At 42.3% G+C, this 17667-nt stretch overlaps 1 protein-coding gene across 1 annotated transcript in view; it reads right to left on the bottom strand.

Moving 5' to 3' along the window:
• The window catches only part of SF3B3 (splicing factor 3b subunit 3), a 42790-nt gene that overhangs the window by 1224 nt on the left and 23899 nt on the right, over positions 1-17667 (bottom strand). Inside the window, exons 12-25 of the mRNA XM_025888834.2 lie at positions 14605-14756; positions 14157-14312; positions 13224-13379; positions 12541-12684; positions 9614-9736; positions 8327-8481; positions 5798-5972; positions 4840-5045; positions 4587-4743; positions 3466-3591; positions 2834-3046; positions 1803-1901; positions 963-1106; positions 7-111 (exon numbers count right to left, since the gene is read on the bottom strand). Of these exons, the coding sequence (XP_025744619.1) occupies positions 7-111; positions 963-1106; positions 1803-1901; positions 2834-3046; positions 3466-3591; positions 4587-4743; positions 4840-5045; positions 5798-5972; positions 8327-8481; positions 9614-9736; positions 12541-12684; positions 13224-13379; positions 14157-14312; positions 14605-14756 (2111 nt within the window). The remainder of the gene's footprint in view (positions 1-6; positions 112-962; positions 1107-1802; positions 1902-2833; positions 3047-3465; positions 3592-4586; positions 4744-4839; positions 5046-5797; positions 5973-8326; positions 8482-9613; positions 9737-12540; positions 12685-13223; positions 13380-14156; positions 14313-14604; positions 14757-17667) is intronic.

Here is a 17667-nt window from a genome sequence, read left to right as displayed (position 1 = left end):
ACAAACCTTAACAGGGAAGTAATAGGAACGAAAGCTGAGGTGGTCTCGCCCACAGAGAGGGGGATGCTCAGACCGTAGGTGCATTTCTACATGTTGGAAAAAGTCATGGTCCTGGTGGAAGAAACAAAAAAATTTGTCACTAAAAGAAAAAAGGGATTTCAACTACTAGCCTATGGTTTCCAGAAGCACAATGAACAGACAAGCCATTGATTTTTTTTTTTTACCATCCAAAAAGATGTTACCTATCCAACTGCTCCTCTAACAACCACAGGTTTTCCTGCTACAAGATACCTAAAACCTGAAAGAAACCCCACCTGTATTTGCAGAACACAAGAGAACACCACATGTAAAGACTGATTTGTGAAGTCAGATTCCTGACCCCAGCTTCCTTAGCTGGAATGACATAAACCCAATACAGCCAATCCTAGAGTTGACTTGAGGAGTCAGGAAGTACACAGTCTACATCACTGTAGTGATCATCATTCCTAGTCCGTGGGGTGTGATTCTGGGGCTTTGGCCTCTAACTAATCCTATACCCACACCAGAACTGAACCAGACCCGGGGTGCCTGGGTGGGTCAAGTCGCTTAAGTGTCAGACTCTTGACTTCGGCTCTGGTCATGACCTCAGGGTCCTGGGATCAAGCCCCATGTTGGGCCCTGTGCTCAGTGGAGAGTCTGCTTGAGGATTCTCTTTCCCTCTCCTTCTGTCCCTTCCCCTGCTCTCTAAAATAAATAAATAAATCTTTAAAAAAGAATTAAACCAAACCTGGTACAGTATAAAAACAAATGGCTTGGGTGGGGGGATCAGGATTCCTATCTTCCCAGGTACTTCTGTCACCTTATAAAATTTCCAGAACATGCCTAGCTACATGTGGGGACAAAAGATTTGCCCTCTTAGGCTGATTTAGCACCAAGAAACAACCCTGTGAAGGCAAAGGCCAGAAGAGTGTGGGAGATTTCACCTCATGGGATGTGAATGGGACAAGGATTCCAATTCCTCCTGACAAGGTGGTATAGACAAGTGATTCTGAGCCTCCAGGGATCAGTGTGGTCTTCTGTAATGACAGCACTGTCTCGCCCACATGGTAGTTCATGATCACCTCTGCCTGTAAGTTGAAAACAGACTAGTAACTATGTGTGCCCTCCGGACCTGTTCTAGATTCCCAAGAGCAAGCAGTGCCTCCAAAGGGCAGATTTCACCTTCTTTTAAATATAAACAATACTAACATTTAAAAATACTTTAGAATGTTCTTAATGTTTACTTGAGATTAATGTCCTCACAATGCTGAAGTTAGATCATTTCTGATAAGTCCCACACTGGGCTCCTTGCTCCGCAGGGAGCCTGCTTCTCCCTCTGCCACTTCCCCTGCTTGTGAGCTCTGACAAATGAATAAATAAATCTTAAAAAAAGTCCAGAGTTGCTCTACTACAGAAGCATACGCCTACAGGAGAAAAGTAAAGACCCCAGAACAACCCCTCAGAGAAGAGCTGGCTAAAATCAGGAATGACCCTGTGCAACAATTTTTTCCAAGGAACACACTATGCTCTAGTCACTGCTAAAATGTCTTGGAAAAATTCCATTTTGCAGTGATAAAAATGGAATGGTGACTTGGTCATTGTACATCAAGCCCAGCATCTAACCATCAGAGGCTATGAAAAGGATTTCCATGTGCAGGAGAGTACTCAGCATAATCATGTGCACTGTAGGTAGCTGACTAAAAAAATGTTCCCTCAATGTGGGTCATGGGGAATGTACCCTGAAGGCTGGCACCTCTCCTTCAGGGTCCCTTCTGCAATCTTACCTTCTGAGAGGCCCCGTTAAGCAAGCCCCGGTCCCACAGGGCTTTGTTTCCTGTGGGATCCTCATCCACTTCGTCATTGGTGTTAGGTGGGAGCCTCACCTACAAGGAAGTGACACAAGTCACAGGGCTGGGTCGTGCACCAACTCATCTGGATCACCAACCAACATGTTTGCCCCAGATCCTTGACAAAAGCAAGCCTGGGACACCACCTTCAGCAGAGGCCTAAGCCTGTCTCCTGCAACCTGGTGTCTAAGTGACAACCTCAAGAGATTCAACCCATGAGCAAGGACAAAACAAAGGCTATAGAACAAAAACGAGAGAAGTCAAACTGGGCTTAGAAAGAGAAGCCAAAATTCTTGCAAAAGTAAAAATAAGTATTACTCTTTAGCTCAAGTGAAACCTATCATCACTATCAAATCATATTCCATAAGGAGGGATGTGGACCAGTAGGTGGTGAAGGGATGGGGGACAGGGGATTCTAAAAGACTGGTAAGAATGGGGCGCCTGGCTGGCTCAGTAAGTAGAGTATGCGACTCTTGATCTCAGGGTTGTGAGTTTGAGCCCAATGTTGGGTGTAGAGAATATTAAAAAAAATAATAATAAAATCTTTAAAAAATAAAAATAAATAAAAGACGAGTAAAGAGGGCTTGAAGAGGGCGCCTGGGTGGCTCTGTTGGTTGAACATCTGACTTCAGCTCAGGTCATGATCTTAGGGTCCTGGATCGAGTCCCGCATCGGGCTCCCAGCTCATGGGGGAGTATGCTTCTCCCTCTCCTTCTGCCCCTCCCCACCACCCCCGGCCTGCTCATGCTCTCTCTCTCAAAAATAAGTAAAATCTTAAAAAAAAAAAAAAAAAAAAGAGGGCTTAAAGAACACAAAGTTTCCTTTTTAGAACTAGCCTTACTAGGACTGAATTTTATACCTATTTTCAGTTTCCATATTAGAGATCATAGTCCTGGGTCCTTGACTTTACCACTGAAAAGAGCCAGCTTTCCTACACATCAGTGTAACCCATGTAAACATCAACTCACCACACAAATGTTACCAAACTTGTCTGCCCCAGCCACAGTATCATAGTCCAGGAGGCTAGCTGTAGTGACCCATCGTGGGTAAGTATCATCGGCGAAAATGATAAGCTGGTTCTCATTACGCTTATATCGAACCCAGATGAAACTTTCTTGGACATCAGACACAATTACCCTGTGTCCAATAGTCTGGATCCCAGAGATGTAATTGGCAATATGCTGGGGAAAAACAAGGACATCAATGGGTATAACCTTGAGATTCAGAACCCAGAGAAAGTCCAGCTTCCCCTGACTGTAATGTATATACAGAACCTATAGAATGGCAGTCAATAAATTCCTAAAAGATGGAAAAAGAGCTAACTGGTTTTAATACAGTGGAAATGTATGCTCAATTCTCACAGTTAAATACTCTGTAGTAGCAAACAGGACAGAAATCTGGTTCTTAGTGTGAAGAAGTCAAGAAACCCACCTAACTTCTGTTCTTCTCAAGTCTCAAAGGCCTAATTAATTCTAAGGCTGGAACTGAGGAACTACAAGGTCCTAAAAAGTCATAGGATTTTAAGTTACTGTCCACCATCCCGCCAATGTTTCCTCCTTCCTCACTAGCTAGTTCTGAGGCCCTGTACCAGCATATTTACCTTGTTCTCACACTTTCGGAGTAACTTCTTCTTCCCGAGGTCATAAACTCGCAGAAGCTTCCCCACACCAATCAACACCCTCCCCTGGAATGGGGCAATGGCAGCAGGGACCTCTTCCACTGGAGTCTGTAAGAAGAAAAGCAGCAAATGCAGCTATGAGAACACCAGCCAAATGCTAGCCCCACCCTCCTGACCCAAAATGTCTTTACAAGACAGACAATGAGTGATCACCTTTGGCTCGTCAGAGAAATAAACCACACATATAACAGTCTCTATGAACAGGTCCCACACACTGCACGTCACTCAGCAAACAGATCAGTGCAACATGTGAAAGGAAGCCCTGACGCCCAATGAATGTGGTCTCAGAGCCCGTGATAATTCAACTGTTGCCACAAACAGCAAAGCCTAAATGTTGGAGAAGTGACTGCTGCTTGTGGAGGGATGGGAAAGGAGTGCTAGTGACAAGTGACATCTTAGTTGTAAGGGAGATACAAGGACTTTAGCACAAAGAAATGAGTAATTCCTTCCTAGAGGACACTCCCCTGTGGAAGGCTGAAGGAGCTACGTGCATGTGCTGTCCATGTGGAACAAGAACAGGACTTCTTTCCCCCTTAATTTAAAAACTGTGATAAAATACACACAAAGCTTACCATTTTAAGCATTTTTAAGTGTACAATTCAGTGGCAAACATTTTCAACGTTGTGCAACCATCACCACCACCCAGCCCCAGAACTTTTCCATTTTTCTAAAGGGAAAGTGTGTCCATTAAATGCTAATTCTCCAGAGAATATTAATTCTTTAGAACTGTTGGATTTTAAAAAAATAAAAAAATAAAAAAGAACTGTTGGATTTTGGTCACAAATTGGCCACCAGGGGCCAATTCTGCATGCACCTACGTCACCACTGTGGCTGGTTAGCACGCAGGCCTCCGGTGGGACTCCCAGGCAGTAGAGCTTCATTGGAGCATGAAAGCCCCAGCACTTTGTGTGTGCCACCAACAGATGGAACATAATCAATCTGGCTCCCAAGATGGTCACCAGAAGACCTGACCCACAACTTAACCAGAAGTGGGAGAGTCCAGTAGGACCCAAGATCCAGGAGAACCAATGGCTGGTTCCTACCTTGTGCAAAAACTCCAGTTTTTCCCCATTGTTCACGAGCTTGTAGGTATAGACAAAGCCCCCTGCTACAGACCTGGGGTTGAGGATCAGGTCTTTGGCCACGCCCACCAACACATACCAATCATCACCAGTGTTGGAGAACCTGCACACAGCCACACTGCAAACAGAGAAAGAAACAGGAATCAGGTACTAGTTACAGCACAGAGAATTCCCATTCCAGCCCTCAAAACCCTGGATGTCCTGAGCTCCTTACCTAAAAGCGGCCTCATTCTGTTCTAGCTGGACAAGATCCAGCGTGTTCCCTTGAATAGGATTCATCACGCGGATCACAGAGGCCCACTGCCCATTGCCAGCCTTAGGAGCTCCGAAAATGGACTCAGGGAGGTTTTCATTGAGGAACGCTGCTGCCATCTCTGCAGCGAGCTCCCGCTCATCCTCCCCTGCTGCTTCTACCATTTCCTAAATAAAAAAACAAAATCACACACAAAAACGGAAGAGATGGTATATTCAGAGGTGGGTGGTGGGTGAAAAGCAGACAAGCAGCGCAACACCTCCAGGTGGACTTCATTATCATGTAAGTAGAAAAGTCTTCGGGCCAAAACCAGAGTTCCCAAAATGAAGATTAAAGGGAGAAGTGTACAGACAAGGGGAAGAGAGAAACCACTAAAGGGGAAACCAGGTACTCCATTCTTTAATGCCATAAAACCTAACATCGGACTATGGCAAATACATGGCACGTAGCCTGAGATACATAAAATGAAAACACCACTTTTCTACCTACCCCCTCTGATTTCCCTTACTACTACTCCTTGTCTCATCTCTTCCAGGCCAGACACAGTTTTACATGGTGGAAGCTATTTGTTTTTATTGCTGGGAAATGATTTCTGGAAAGAACTGAAAGCTGTCTCCTTTGGGCTTGAATCCAGGAAACACATACACAGACTGTTTGGGAAGCTCAAGGACTGAAGAACTCTGTTCCAGAAGAAAAGCTGGGTACTGAATAAACCCAGGTCAGTGTATTAGTCCCGAGTCACAAAAAAACCTCTAAAACCAAGGATTGAGGCAAAGGGCTCCGCTTAAAGGGCCTGACAAGAACCTGGGTCTTTTTTAAAGCAACAAAGAATGTAATCAGCAATTACACGAGTTTAAACTTTTCAACAAAATTTCACAGGAATGCCTTTTAATTAAACACTGAAGGTCAGTCTCATTACCTCTGCCATTTGCTGCTTCCTCTGAGCTTTTGTTGCCTCAGTGTAGGCATTGTGGTCCGTCTCAATGATGATAAGGTTGTTACTCTCAGGGTGAATGACAAATTTCCTAGGTGTGTACTGCAGCGGAAAGGCTACTTGATTGAAGACAGCACCTAGCTTCTCCAACGCTAAAATCCTATGGGGGAAAAGGCAGGAAATTAGTAGATCACTCACTCAGGATCTAGAAACGCCTATCAAAGTAGTCCATGACCAGTCACAGAAATGCATCGATCCCTAAAAGCTCTAATGTTGGCATTATTCCTCTTTTTTAAAGATTTTATTTATTTATTTGACAGAGACAGAGAGACAGCGAGAGAGGGAACATAAGCAGGGGGATTGAGAGAGGGAGAAGCAGGCCTCCCGCTGAGCAGGGCGCTCCATCCCAGGACCCTGAGATCATGACCTGGGCGGAAGTCAGATGCCAAACAAATGAGCCACCCAGGCGTCCCAGCATTATTCCTCTCTTTGGAGAGAAACATTAAATCAAATATTTTACCAACATTTGAGTGACGAAATTAAGTGTTTAAGCATCAAAAGTTGTCATTCTGCAAGAAAAAAAGTATCACATAAAGAAAACCAAACCAAAACCAGTGATCCTTCAGTTTTGTTTCTTCTAATCCAACCCACATACTGATCTGTTTTATAAAGGCACCCTATCACGCCAACAAACAGATTCTAAGCAGAGAGAACACCTGCTCTCAGGAAGACACACAAGATAGGAGGAAGCACAGATATTCCTATGCTGTACTCCTCCTGAGAAAATACGAGGCTAGTCAGCATCTGTCTAAGTAGAACTTACACCACTGGTGATACCCAACAGGACTTCAGGCAGTTTTCAAATGGACTTTAAAAAATATAATTCCTTAAAAAATAATTAGCCTTTGTGTGCCAAAGGACATCATCAAGAACGTTAAATGACAATCTACAGAATGGGAGAAAATTAGCAGAAAATACGTGCAAATCTTATCTGATAAGGGGGTTACAACTAGAACATATAAAGAACTCTTACAATTCAGTAACAAAATAATAACCCCGTTAAAAAATGGGCAAAGGACCTCAACAGACAGTACTCCAAAGAAAAATAGCAAGTAAAAACATGCTCATCATTAGGTATCAAAAAAAACGCCTATCTAAATCACAATGAGATACCACTTCACACTTAACTAGAACGGGTAGAAACAAAAAGTCAAATAAATGCATGTGGATGAGGATGTGAAGAAACTGAAACTCTCAGACCTTGCTCGTGGAAAAGCAAAACAGCTTTCTAAAGCCCCTTTAGAAAGCAGTCTGGCAACTCCTCAAAAAGTTAAATATAGAGTTAGCACATGACCACACCATTCCACTCTTTCAGATATATACCAAAGAAACATGAAACATGAAAATATATGCCCCCACAAAAACTGGTGCATGAATATCCACAGCAGCATTATTCATAAGTGGAAGTGACTAGTTCTGACAGTAAGTACTCTAAACGCTGTTGTTTCCAAGAGTTCTGCTGTTAACTACTTCACACAATGGCCTTCCCTGTTCTGGGGAGGAAATGCTCTACTGCTACAAAGTGAAAAAATCTGTGGGTGTGTCTAGATTTATATGAATTCGGAAGAGAAGGAGCACCCATAAATAATGAGAATGTCCATGAATGAGGCAAGGTCTTGACTGGCAGAGATGTGTGTGGGAAGCATGCCAGGGTACAGAGAAAAAAAAAAACATGAGGCGAGAGCAATTCTGCTGGAAGAGAAGGTACATGAAGGTGTGAAGGTTAGAGAGAGAGAGAACAATGACTGAAAAGATCCTGAAAGGTGCTGCACAGAAATCTGGGAGTTCACTTGGTAAGTCATCCACTTAACAAGAGGCTATATATATAGTTCCTCTTGATAGGGTTCCTCTTATGAATAGCCAATAGTTACAACCAGGACATGTACACAGGTGGCATTAAAAGATGAAAAAAGAAAAAAATGAAACCCAAAACTTGAGAAAGTCAAACTGAATAGCTTATTTTTCAAACTGACTAGACATCTTGCGGTATAATAGTGCTCACTCCAACATAATCAGCATAAATAACAGTCCGTCAATTTGCAAAAGGCCTAAATAATTTATACTGAGGTTAAAATTGGAAGACGTAACACTGCAAATGACAGGACCAAATGAGAAAAAGTTATCAGTGATCCAATGCCTGCCCACTCTAAAACTAATCTAACAGTACTGCCCTGGAAAACAAGACGATTTAATCTCAAGGAAACTGTACTGCTGAGTATATTAAAACTTGGCCCTGAAAACCTCAACAGAAGCTAAAACTCCAAACACCGAAACTTGGCTACCAGGTACTTAAAATCCTGAGCCAAATGATTGTTTCAGTTGCAACACTCTAGTGCTGTGAAGAGTCGGCTCTCTGCCATCACTTCGTTAACTTCTTCCAACACTCTGACAAAACAACAATCCCAGTCATTGGCAGAAAGGATTCCCACTGGGCTTGAACCGTGGGACTCTCACCTCAGGGTATTGGTGGAGATGGCCACAATGCCTTCAGGACACTGTTCAGAGGCGAAGCCAGATGCGAACTCCAGAGTCTCATAAGACAAGGGGGTGAGATGGAAACGAGACTGGTAGGAATAGCTCAACCACGATCGGCTTGACATGGCCAACACCTGAGGAAAGAGAACATTCCAACAAGCTTGGGAAAAAAACAAACATAGAATGCTAACCACAGACCTTATCTGCAAATTTCAGTGTGCACAATATCCCAAGGAATTTTAGAAACCTAAAAGTCTACCTTAAGAAAAAAGAGAACCAGGAGCGCCTGGGTGGCTCAGCTGGTTAAGTGTCCGACTCTTGATTTTGGCTCAGGTCACGATCACAGGGCTGTGATTCCAGCCCCACGTCATGCTCCGCACTGAGTGTGGAGCCTGCTTGAGATTTTCTCTCCCTCCCCATCTGTCCCTTCCCCCTCATGCATGCATACACTTTCTCCTCCTCTCTAAAAAAAAGAGAGAGGAAACAGGACTGGAGAAGAGGCAGTATGGCTTAGTATTTGCTAAAAGCATGGGCTACGAGCTGTATGACCTAATCACTCAATCTCTCTAAGCCTCAATTTCCATATGTGTAAAATGGGAATACTATTACTAAGACTGGAGGGTTTCAAGAATTAAATGCAGGGCGCCTGGGTGGCTCAGTTAGTTAAGCGACTGCCTTCAGCTCAGGTCATGATCCTGGAGTCCCTGGATCAAGTCCCACATCTGGCTCCCTGCTCAGCAGGGAGTCTGCTTCTCCCTCTGACCCTCTTCCCTCTTGTGCTATCTCTCATTCTCTCAAATAAATGAATAAAATCTTTAAAAAAAAAAAGAATTAAATGCAGTTAACAAGTAAAGAACTAGCACAGCACCCAGCAACAATAACATTCTTAGCTACAAAGAACACAATGTTTCCCAACCTCTTTCACATTACACAGTAAACCCTGGTAGTGATATAAGGTTGCTCATGGGTAGTGGTACCCTAGATAAGGTTTCTAGCTACCTCTCAGTCTGCTCCATTTGCCCAGCCTAGAGCTGAACAGATTGATATCCTATTCCACCCATAACCAAAACACAGCTCAGTGCCATGAAAAGCTCTGGATTAAGGGACCCAAGACTTCCCATAGGAAAGAAACTAACTAAGAGAGAGCTAATATCAAACTAACTATATATGGGTGAATTAATGAAAGGAAAGCTTATTCCAAAGGAACTTTTCTCAGCTGATGCCACTAATGTCCAAACATGCTGCCTGCCCCCTTTCATTACTTACTGCCTCCTGGCCTTGCATCCGGACACGAAAGAGTTTCACAGGACGGGACCCGAGGTACCTAGTGCGGGTGTCAGAAAGATCCCCAGTGACAGGGTCCAGGACAGTTCTTAGCAGCACACCATTCTAATAAAAAGGAAAAAGAGTGGGTGAAGCCTACTCCTAATGGTAGCTCCCTTGGCTACTTCACAGAATATGTAAGTTCAGAACAAGTGGAAGGAAATGACTTGAGGGTTTAAAGAATATCCTAATAATCAGCCAGCCACTCATTCACTCTCACTAAATCACTCAACTCAAATAGTTACTGAGCATTTACTAAGTGAAAAGCACTTACTTTTCACTACATATCTATTAAAATTCTTTCTGCCATGTATGTTAAACGCTTATTTATAATTTTAAATTTTAAGATACATGCATAGTGGGGCGCCTGGATGGCTCGGTTGTTAAGCGTCTGCCTTCAGCTCAGGTCACGATCCCAGGGTTCTGGGATCAATCCCTGCATCGGGCTCCCTGCTCAGCAGGAAGCCTACTTCTCCCTCCCCCACTCCCCCTGCTTGTGTTCCCTCTCTCCCTATATCTCTGTCAAATAAATAAATAAAATCTTTAAAAAAAGAAAAGATACATGCATAGTTAAGGGGTGCCTGGGTGGTTCAGTCAGTTGAACGTCCGTCCTACTTAGTTTTGGCTCAGGTCATGATCTCATGGGTCGTGGGATGGAGCCCCGCATCAAGCTCCCTGCTCAGTGGGGAGCCTGAGGCAAGATTCTTTCCCTCTGCCCCTCCCCCAACTCATGCATGCACTCTTTCTAAAATAAATAAATATAAAAAAAAAAAAAGATACATGCATAGTTAAAAAAACAAGGCCTGTTGTGGTCTCTAAATGCCATTTCTCCTAAAGAGAGTAAGACTCTTAAGAGAAACAGCTACTTCAGGTCTGGGGCAAGAATATTCCAGGTGTATACAGGGGCACTCTGTTGTATCAGAAGGAAGCACCCAAAGATAACAGGGTCATGTTAAAAGGACAAAGGAACTAACTTCAAAAGGGAACTCCTACTCATCTAAAATGAGGCAATTTAGCATCCAAAAATGAAAAGACCATAAGAGTTTGAAGCACACATATATAAAAATCTCCACGTTCATACTGTTATAAAAAAAATTATTTCATCAGTCCCCACTTGAGATTGCTGTGGCACCAACTCCTTACTGTGAAAATAGATGAACAAAGGGGAAAAAACAAAGTATTTATTCTTTCCCCATATGAACTGTATTTTGGGATAAGCAAATTTTGTCTTTAGAGAAAAGTTCCAGCTTATGAAATGAAGAGTGAAACAGAAAATCATCATTTCTCAATCCCTAATGACATAATCAACCTAGGCAATGGGCATCGATTGCTGCTACTAGGTAAAAGGTTGACAGGGAGCAGATAATTTAAAATAGATACAAACATTCTAACACCACTAAAAGTAGGATAACCAGACATTACATGCGCCTCCTGATGTGATATAACAGAAAGAGCCCACTTATAAAACATTGTCCCCCACAAAAATATTAAATCTGAATCTAATCAACCTCTTCATCTGTGCTTTCCAGTTCTATAATCATCAAACCACACGTGGCTAGCCAGAATCGTGATGTGCCATTAAGTATAAAATACAAAATATCAGATTTCAAAGACTTTCCAAAAAGAGAGAGCATAAATATCTTAATTTTTATACTGATTACACATTGAAATGACATTTAAAATATTCTGGGTTAAAGAAAACATTAAAATTAACTTCATCTGTTCCTTTTTTGGGCTACTGTTATATTTAAATTACACATATGGCTTGCATTATATTTTTAATGGACAACATGGTCTAGATCCACCCACTAGTTAACAGGAAACAGAGTAGATAGACAAACATTAAACACACAAGGAAAGACTGCCAAATTCAGAAGGTGGAAATTCTTCAAGATAAATGATCTGGATTCTTTAAAAAAAAGGGGGGGAGGTTGGAATTATTAAAAGAAACAAAAGAACAGGTCATGCAGATGATGCAAACTGCAGATAGCTTTATGCAGATCCTAAGTAGAACCAAAGGTAAAAACATTTTTAGAAAAACAAAAACAAAACAAACCAAGAAAAGCCAGAACATGAACAAGATATCAGATAACTGAAGAACTATTGTGCTGGGCATGGTAATAAAATTGAGGCCTAAAAAGAAAACAACCCGTACATCTGTTAGAGCTACATTCTCAAGTATTTATAGATGAAAGGATAAATCATCTTGGATTTCCTTTATCATACTTCAGAAGAAAGAAAAAAGGGGGAATAGATACAAGAACAGTAGAATGTTGGTAACTATTAAAACTGGTGATGGGTACATGGAGGTTTGTTACATTAGTCTAACTCCTGTGCAGTTTGAGAAATTTGTAAATTAGGAAGTAAAACTAAAAAGCAAAAAGTACCACAGGGCTAGATTATTTACCCAGGGGGTTCAACCAATAATCATTAAGGAAAATGAAAAGTATATAGTCAAAAACCGATGACACTATGCTACCCTTAGGCTCCTGCTTTTCATGTGATGAAGAGCCCCACTGCTTTGACAATAGGGCACATCCAGGGGTCCTTTATGACTAAAGGAGCCCATTATAAACCAAGAGATATTAGTTTCAAAAAGCTGCATATTGTGAGAACTGCAAAGGACTCTTGAGGAACCCCTCTAGTTTTGACCCAGAGCAGTGATCACAACACAACTGTATCAAAGACTCTTCAAAAACTTTGTCCTAGGCCTGACTTGTTCTAATAAGAGCTGAGAGAAATGGAACACACAGTAGCACCCTTCACTTTTCATAAGGTGGTAAACTGAAAAGGCACAGCAAATGTCCGTATTGAACAGGGACTGCACAAAAGCTAAAGGGCTGATACAATGTGAGCCTTGGATCTCTTACCTGTAACCCAATATTCAGGTATAAGAAGCCAATAGAGCCCCTCTCACCCAACTCATCTTGCTTCTCAGTCCCACCCATTTCCACAATACACAAGGACTCAGGCTGGGCTGGGAGAGCCTGCATGCTCAGAGGCTGCAAACAGTCCTAAGGAGGAAAGAGAAAAGAATTAAAACATAGGAAATGACCAATTTTGGAAAAATCTACCCAGAGAAATCTAATTCGAGGAGTGGAGAAATTAACTTTCTCGTGGACGGGGAATCCTACAGAGTAAGTTCTAAGTGGATTACTCCTAGTTAGTTAAACCAAATCTTAGAATAAACTCTGGAGAGAACCATGCTTTCCCTTCCATAGAAGTGGATAATGGTAGAAGTAAAAATAAGCAAAGGGCACCTAATCTTAAAAGCCATCCCAGAGCCAGTCCAAGTCCTTTTCTGCAAACGGTCTTGGGTTGTTTTTTAACTATAAAAGGGAGTCAAGGCTTAAGGCAAGAAAGCACTTAGTAGACTGGGATCAGGATCTTTAAAGTACCGCAGAAAACTCCTGAGGTGTGCTGCTACAATAATCAGAAGCAGCAGGTGCTGACTGCAGGGGCTAGCCCAGCTGATCCCAGAAACACCCATCAGGAGTGCGCCAGCAGCTCAGGTTCCAGTGGGAAGATCCTTGAAGTCAAGGGTAACACTCACTGAGGGATCCAGAGAGATGATTCTGACAGTATTGTCCACCAGCCCCACAGCCAGGAAGCGAGACCGCTGCTCTCCAGGAGGCACGTTGGCCAGACTCATGCATACCACATCTGCCGACATCTCCTTCCGCTCTGTGTATTCATTCAGCTGTCCTGACTACAGAAGTGACAAAGAGAAAGGTGACAAACCACTCCAACTTGCCCCTAAACCCTGGGCCTGGGAAAGGAAGAGGGACTGTTCAATTCCTTTTTGCTTCCTCTCACTCCTCTTACTATCAGCAATGACTAAGAATTTCTCTACTTAAGGTCCCAAGACTGAACTCTACAGGCTAACAGCAAGCAAAATTACTGACAAGACAATCAAGAGACAACACAATTATCCTTGTCTTGGACAAATACAACATGCCATAAATTTTCTAAAGCAAACCTAGTTCTCAGGAAATAGAAACATATAGAACTGTTTATCTGTTCATGAAAATACTCTGGGTAAGAGAGAGTTCAAATACGGAACTTAAAGACAAAGAAATCCCAACCAGAGGTACAGTTAAGACTACCAGGTTGGCCACATCCAGAAACTAAGAGCATGATAATTAAGTATACCCAACATGCTTCCATACAGAAAAGCAAAAGAAAATTTCTGAAATGGCTTCAGATTATAAAAATTAAAACTTATGGTCAATATTTGGTGGAAAAGTAGAGTGTGAAGGGCAAGAGAAGCAAGTATTTCACTGCTAGGATGGGATTTCATAACTCCAGTTAGACTTAAGACATGAACTTACCCTTCCCACCCCACCCCCACCGGGCCAGACTGGCTTATGTACACTTTCCCTCTTGAATTCTCCTTGTGAATATCATCTAGATACTGGACTACAACTCTCATCTTTACCTCTGGACCCTTATACTAAGTCCTACAATGAATGATAAAATAACATACAGGATCCATCTCAAAATAGACCAGCTCTCCTCCTGTCAGGGCGATCACCACCTGTCGCTGGTTCACTGCACATTTCACAATTGTTTTCTTTCCAGGGGTCTTCCACTCATTGACTCTCTTGTCTGCTCGTATGTGCCGAATGCCATCAGGATACACCTAGAGTCAGTGACCAGAAGGAAACTGGACTTTAGCAATGTGACTCATTGCTCAGCATGACCCACACACCTAACAGATCGGTCACTCTTGTCAGAACTGGAGCCACTGCATTTAAGTCATCCTTGGGTCAATGACAAAAAGGGAGTTACTAGGCCCTGGACAGGTCAACTTAAAACAAGTTCATGTTTGCAATGTCCACTTCAAAAGAATTCAAAGCTCATTAATGTGAGCACAGCAGCCTACACCACAATGAAAGGACAAAGTAAGGTGAGTAACTCTCTGGGAACCTCACCTGCACCAAGGCATCATCTCCTAACAACGAGCAGGACAAGGTTGGGGTGGTGCCCAGGAACCCAGAGTCAGTCACTTCTTCCACAGTCTCTCCGATGGACAACACAAGTGTGGCATTCACGAAAGACACAATGATGTAGGCATCAAACTCATCTGCAAAAGGGAAGATAAGAGGAAGTGGTTAGCTAAGAACTCATTAGTTACAAAGCTAACTGAGACATACTATGTTTTCTCTTCAGAAACCTTCCAAGGCACTTCTATGTGCAGCCATCACACACACACACTCATGTGGCAAACGGCACAGGATGATCCAAAAGATAATTGAAGGTTGTAACAGCTGACAGATATACTTTGCTTCCTTAAATGCCTAAATACATTGAGAGTAGATATACCCACCCCAATACCTCCGAAAGCTAATTTTTCTTGAGACATTTGCCAGAAAAATGCAAGAAGACAAAGCAGGGTAACCAGGCAGGACAAAGTTCTGAATACTACGATATTTATATATAACCGAAGCTAGAGCTTGCTTATTTGTGCCAGATGCAAATCACAATTCATTCTTAAAGATAATCCTTATAACCAGGAAAGGTCCCCAGCCTCTTCCAAAAGAAGCTTATGTGGGAACACAAGACCTAATGAATAAAACAGATTATTTAAGCTTCAATGAGACTATCTTTCTCAGGTTCATAACTGAGAATCCCAGGATGTCCCAATAGGAATGAGATAAGAGCATTAACCAGGAAGTGGGGGGGGGGAGGGGGGCTGTTTATATTGTCAGTCCTTGACCTCTCTACTCTCATTATTTAAAAATGCAACTATCTAGGGCGCCTGGGTGGCTCAGTTGGTTAGGCGACTGCCTTCGGCTCAGGTCATGATCCTGGAGTCCCGGGATCGAGTCCCGCATCGGGCTCCCCGCTCAGTGGGGAGTCTGCTTCTCCCTCTGACCCTCTTCCCTCTCGTGCTCTCTATCTCTCATTCTCTCTCTCTCAAATAAATAAAATTTAAAAAAAAAAAAAAATGCAACTCTCTAGTGGTCATGAGCAACCCTATTAGTATTTGCTTTTCATTTAACAAAACATAGTTATGGATAAACAAACACTAATGAGTTTGTCAGAGGATCTGAATACAGGCAATCCCAGAAGTTTCTCATACAGATCCCATAGTTAAAGGCCACCTATTTCCCATATATGCCATCCTACACATAAAACAGCTGCTGTGTGTCTCCCACATCCAGCACAATGTTGGGCATACAGCTTGATAAATGCTAAAGAAAGTTATATTTTTCAGAAAGGATTGAGATTTCCCTATTTTACATTTGAATTTTCTGTATCAATTCCCCTTTCCGTCCCCCTTCCCTCATAAGAAATCAGGTGAACGAGGGACAGAATGACAAATAGGCAAGGTACTAAATTAAGTTTTTTTTGGGGGGGGTACTAAATTAAAATGGCTACCTCACTTGTAGCAGAAGTAGCTAGAGGACCCTTCGTGCCTAAGCCCTTGTCAGAGCTTAGTACCACAGGGCTGATCCACCCCACTCACATCAAGGACACAATTCGGATTTTGATTGCTGCAAAGATGGTTCAGCTGAACCAAGATTACTCAATTAGTTTAGAAGAATCAGTGTTCTTCACAGAAAAAGAGGCCAACTGAAGATGTATCATTGGTGTAGCCCAGAGTAGTATTCTGCCCTATGAGCAGGACATGTTCAACTTGATGGACTATAATCAGCATTTTTAAATAGAAATATATAGAAATAAATACAAATTATGAAATTGCTTTACACATGAAATTACTCACCCAGTAAGGGTGAGTACTGTTTTCCAAACCTGTGCTTAATACATGCATATACTGAATGGGTGGCTAAAAGGCAAAGATCAAAGATCTTTCCCAATGGGTATAATCCAATGGCTATACCAGGAAATCCAGAATAAGCGTTCAAGTTCCAAATCATAAGGAGTAACACGGGAGAAGCGAACAGCTAGTTTTAGATTATTTTTGTTACAACTGTTAAGATGTATCAAATGCTTTGGAGACACCTTATAAAATGGCTTCGTAAGACAGCACTGTTCACCATCCTGTGAGTAAGGACATGGCTGTCCCTGAAATGGATGTCTTAATAGTTTACAACAAAACCAAAATGAACCTCCAAACACCAAACTTGGAAGCTTTACCTCAGCTGTTTTTGAAGTGGAAATTTATAGCGTCTAAAAATAACAGAAATAGCTTAATTTTAACTATATGAATATTATGTCCTTTCCCACATTCTCATTACTGAAACCTAATATCCTAAAAACTGTGCCAGAGCAAATTAAAGCCAAACAACAACGGGCTGTTAATGGTCAGGATTTCTGGTCTCTTCCGTCAGTCAAGGGGAAAGGGAGAAACTTCCAGCAAAGAGACCATGCAAATTTTAACATGCAAAAGAACGAGGAGACAAAGGAAGGTGGGCTGCCTGGGTCTTTACCTTCCCTTTGACCCAAGGCCCCAGACTGCTCAGATATAAAAATAAAAGAGATGCTCAGTGGACTTAGATAGGGTCTTACATTTCCTGAGCAAGTCAACAAGCAGTAGAGCTGCTTTGTATCACAGATTTCCTCATAACATCTATTACTCTGTGAATACTAAGCACACTGTAACTTCTCCCGTCTCCATTCTCCAGCCAGGAGGACCTATAGCAAGCTAGTTGCTCATGTCCTAGGGAAGCTATAGGTTAAAAGTTGGAATTCAGAACAAAATCAAGGTAAATGACCATAAATATCCACTTTGCCTTTTTCCAGAAGTTACAAGTTTCATATAAAAGAAGAGTAGTTCAGGGGCGCCTGGGAGGCTCAGTCAGTTAAGCCTCTGCTTCGGCTCAGGTCATGATCCCAGTGTCCTGGGATCAAGCCGGGAGCCTGCTTCTCCCTCTCCTTCCGCTTGTGCTCTATTTCAGTCTCTCTTGCTCTCAAATAAAGTCTTAAAAAAAAAAATCTTATATATATAAAAAGAGAACATTAGTTCATACCTCAGTGAAGAATGTATTAGGGTATGAGAATGCATCTTTCTCACTTAAATAGGACTTCTA

This window comes from Callorhinus ursinus, unplaced genomic scaffold, assembly GCF_003265705.2.
Source record: "Callorhinus ursinus isolate GAN/ISIS: 27379988/994484 unplaced genomic scaffold, GSC_fseal_2.0 scaffold37, whole genome shotgun sequence".
Lineage (NCBI taxonomy): Eukaryota > Metazoa > Chordata > Mammalia > Carnivora > Otariidae > Callorhinus > Callorhinus ursinus.
Note: the sequence above shows the minus strand (reverse complement) of the source record. Positions and strands in the feature narration are given on the sequence as shown.